Below are 1,415 nucleotides of genomic sequence, written 5' to 3' on the forward strand. Positions count from 1 at the left end.
ATCTTATTCAAAATTATTCAAATTTTAAAAATAAAAAATAAATAATATAAATAAAATGTTTTTTTATATATATATTTGTTTTTATATTTCATCTTACATTTGAAAAAATATTTATAAATATAAATATTTTTATAAATATATAAAAAAAAAAAGAACAAAACAAATATAATAAATTCAGATAAAATAATATATTATTTGCATAAAATAAATACAACATTGACAGAATATTTATTATTAAAATACATATACATATTAAAATATATTAGAACAATTATTTAAAATAGTTATTTCATTGATTCAATGACCTTGAAATATGTTATCAAGGACAACATTCTAAACAAGTTTTCTCTATACATATATATAAACATAGCTCAGTATGGTTAAGTAATACGTTCTTCACGATAAGACCTTGTCTTAAAGTATCGCAACTAATAATGGGATCGAAATCATTTGAAAATATAAAATACTAAAATATAAAATATATAAGTTTCTCTATAGTTTTATTTCAGTATTCAGATTTCATCATATTCATTAACTATATTTCGAAATAAGTTCTATTATGTAAGAAACTTAAATTTCAAGAATATAAAAAATGAATTAATTAGAATTATTATCTAAAATAGCTTATTATTTATTGACTTTATAAAAAAATGCATAAAATAAAGTTTATTATATTCGATAAAATATTTTGATTTTTTAATATCATATTTTTGGAGATATTAAATGTTCTTTTTGAAATATTAAAATAATAAAGTAGATAAAGTTTTTTTTAAATAGAATTGCTAATTTCTTTATTTGCTTCCATTTAAATGTTAAACAAATGAATTTAATGAACTGTAATAAAATGATCTTCAATTTATTTCAAAACAAAGAAATTTATAAAATCATTATATGTTTAGTCTCTTTATCTTTTTGAATTCGTTATATTTTTTTTTTATAAGGAATAATAAAAGATAACTAATATAATACTAGATGATATATTGATGATATATAATATATTTATTAGTGATATATAATATATTTATTAATGTATATTAATTGTAGAAAACATATATGTATTATAAATCGTAGAAAACAGCGTAATATAAAATCTTATTTTATATTATTATGTTATTTATGTTATATATATTGTTTATTGCATCATCGTTTAGAAACATGTTAAAATATAAATTATCACAAATTTGAACACATATTTTCAACAGAAACATTGAAGATAAATTATAAAATTATTTTCTATAAATGTTCGTTTTGCTTTGAAATTCAAAATTATTTAAAAATTATTTTAAATAATTAAATTTGTTTCCTTATTAATTATAAACAATAAAAATAAAATAAAGTAATAAAAAAAATTATAATGTTATTTAAAAAGTTCATGATTATTTTGATATTTTAGAAAATATAAAAAGATGTAGAGA

At 15.5% G+C, this 1,415-nt stretch overlaps 1 protein-coding gene across 4 annotated transcripts in view; it reads right to left on the bottom strand.

The window, feature by feature from the left end:
* The window catches only part of LOC102679887 (antitrypsin-like), a 6,169-nt gene extending 5,919 nt beyond the window's left edge, over positions 1-250 (bottom strand). For 3 of the 4 annotated variants that reach the window (XM_006623572.2, XM_031514159.1, XM_006623571.2), the window contains exon 1: positions 64-104. In XM_006623572.2, the coding sequence (XP_006623635.2) occupies position 64 (1 nt within the window). In that variant the 5' untranslated portion in view covers positions 65-104. Of the gene's footprint in view, positions 1-63; positions 105-243 lie in introns of those variants that run through there. The other variant, XM_006623569.2, reaches the window with a different exon arrangement.
* Positions 251-1,415: the final 1,165 nt, after the last annotated feature.

This window comes from Apis dorsata, unplaced genomic scaffold, assembly GCF_000469605.1.
Source record: "Apis dorsata unplaced genomic scaffold, Apis dorsata 1.3 scaffold_917, whole genome shotgun sequence".
NCBI lineage: Eukaryota > Metazoa > Arthropoda > Insecta > Hymenoptera > Apidae > Apis > Apis dorsata.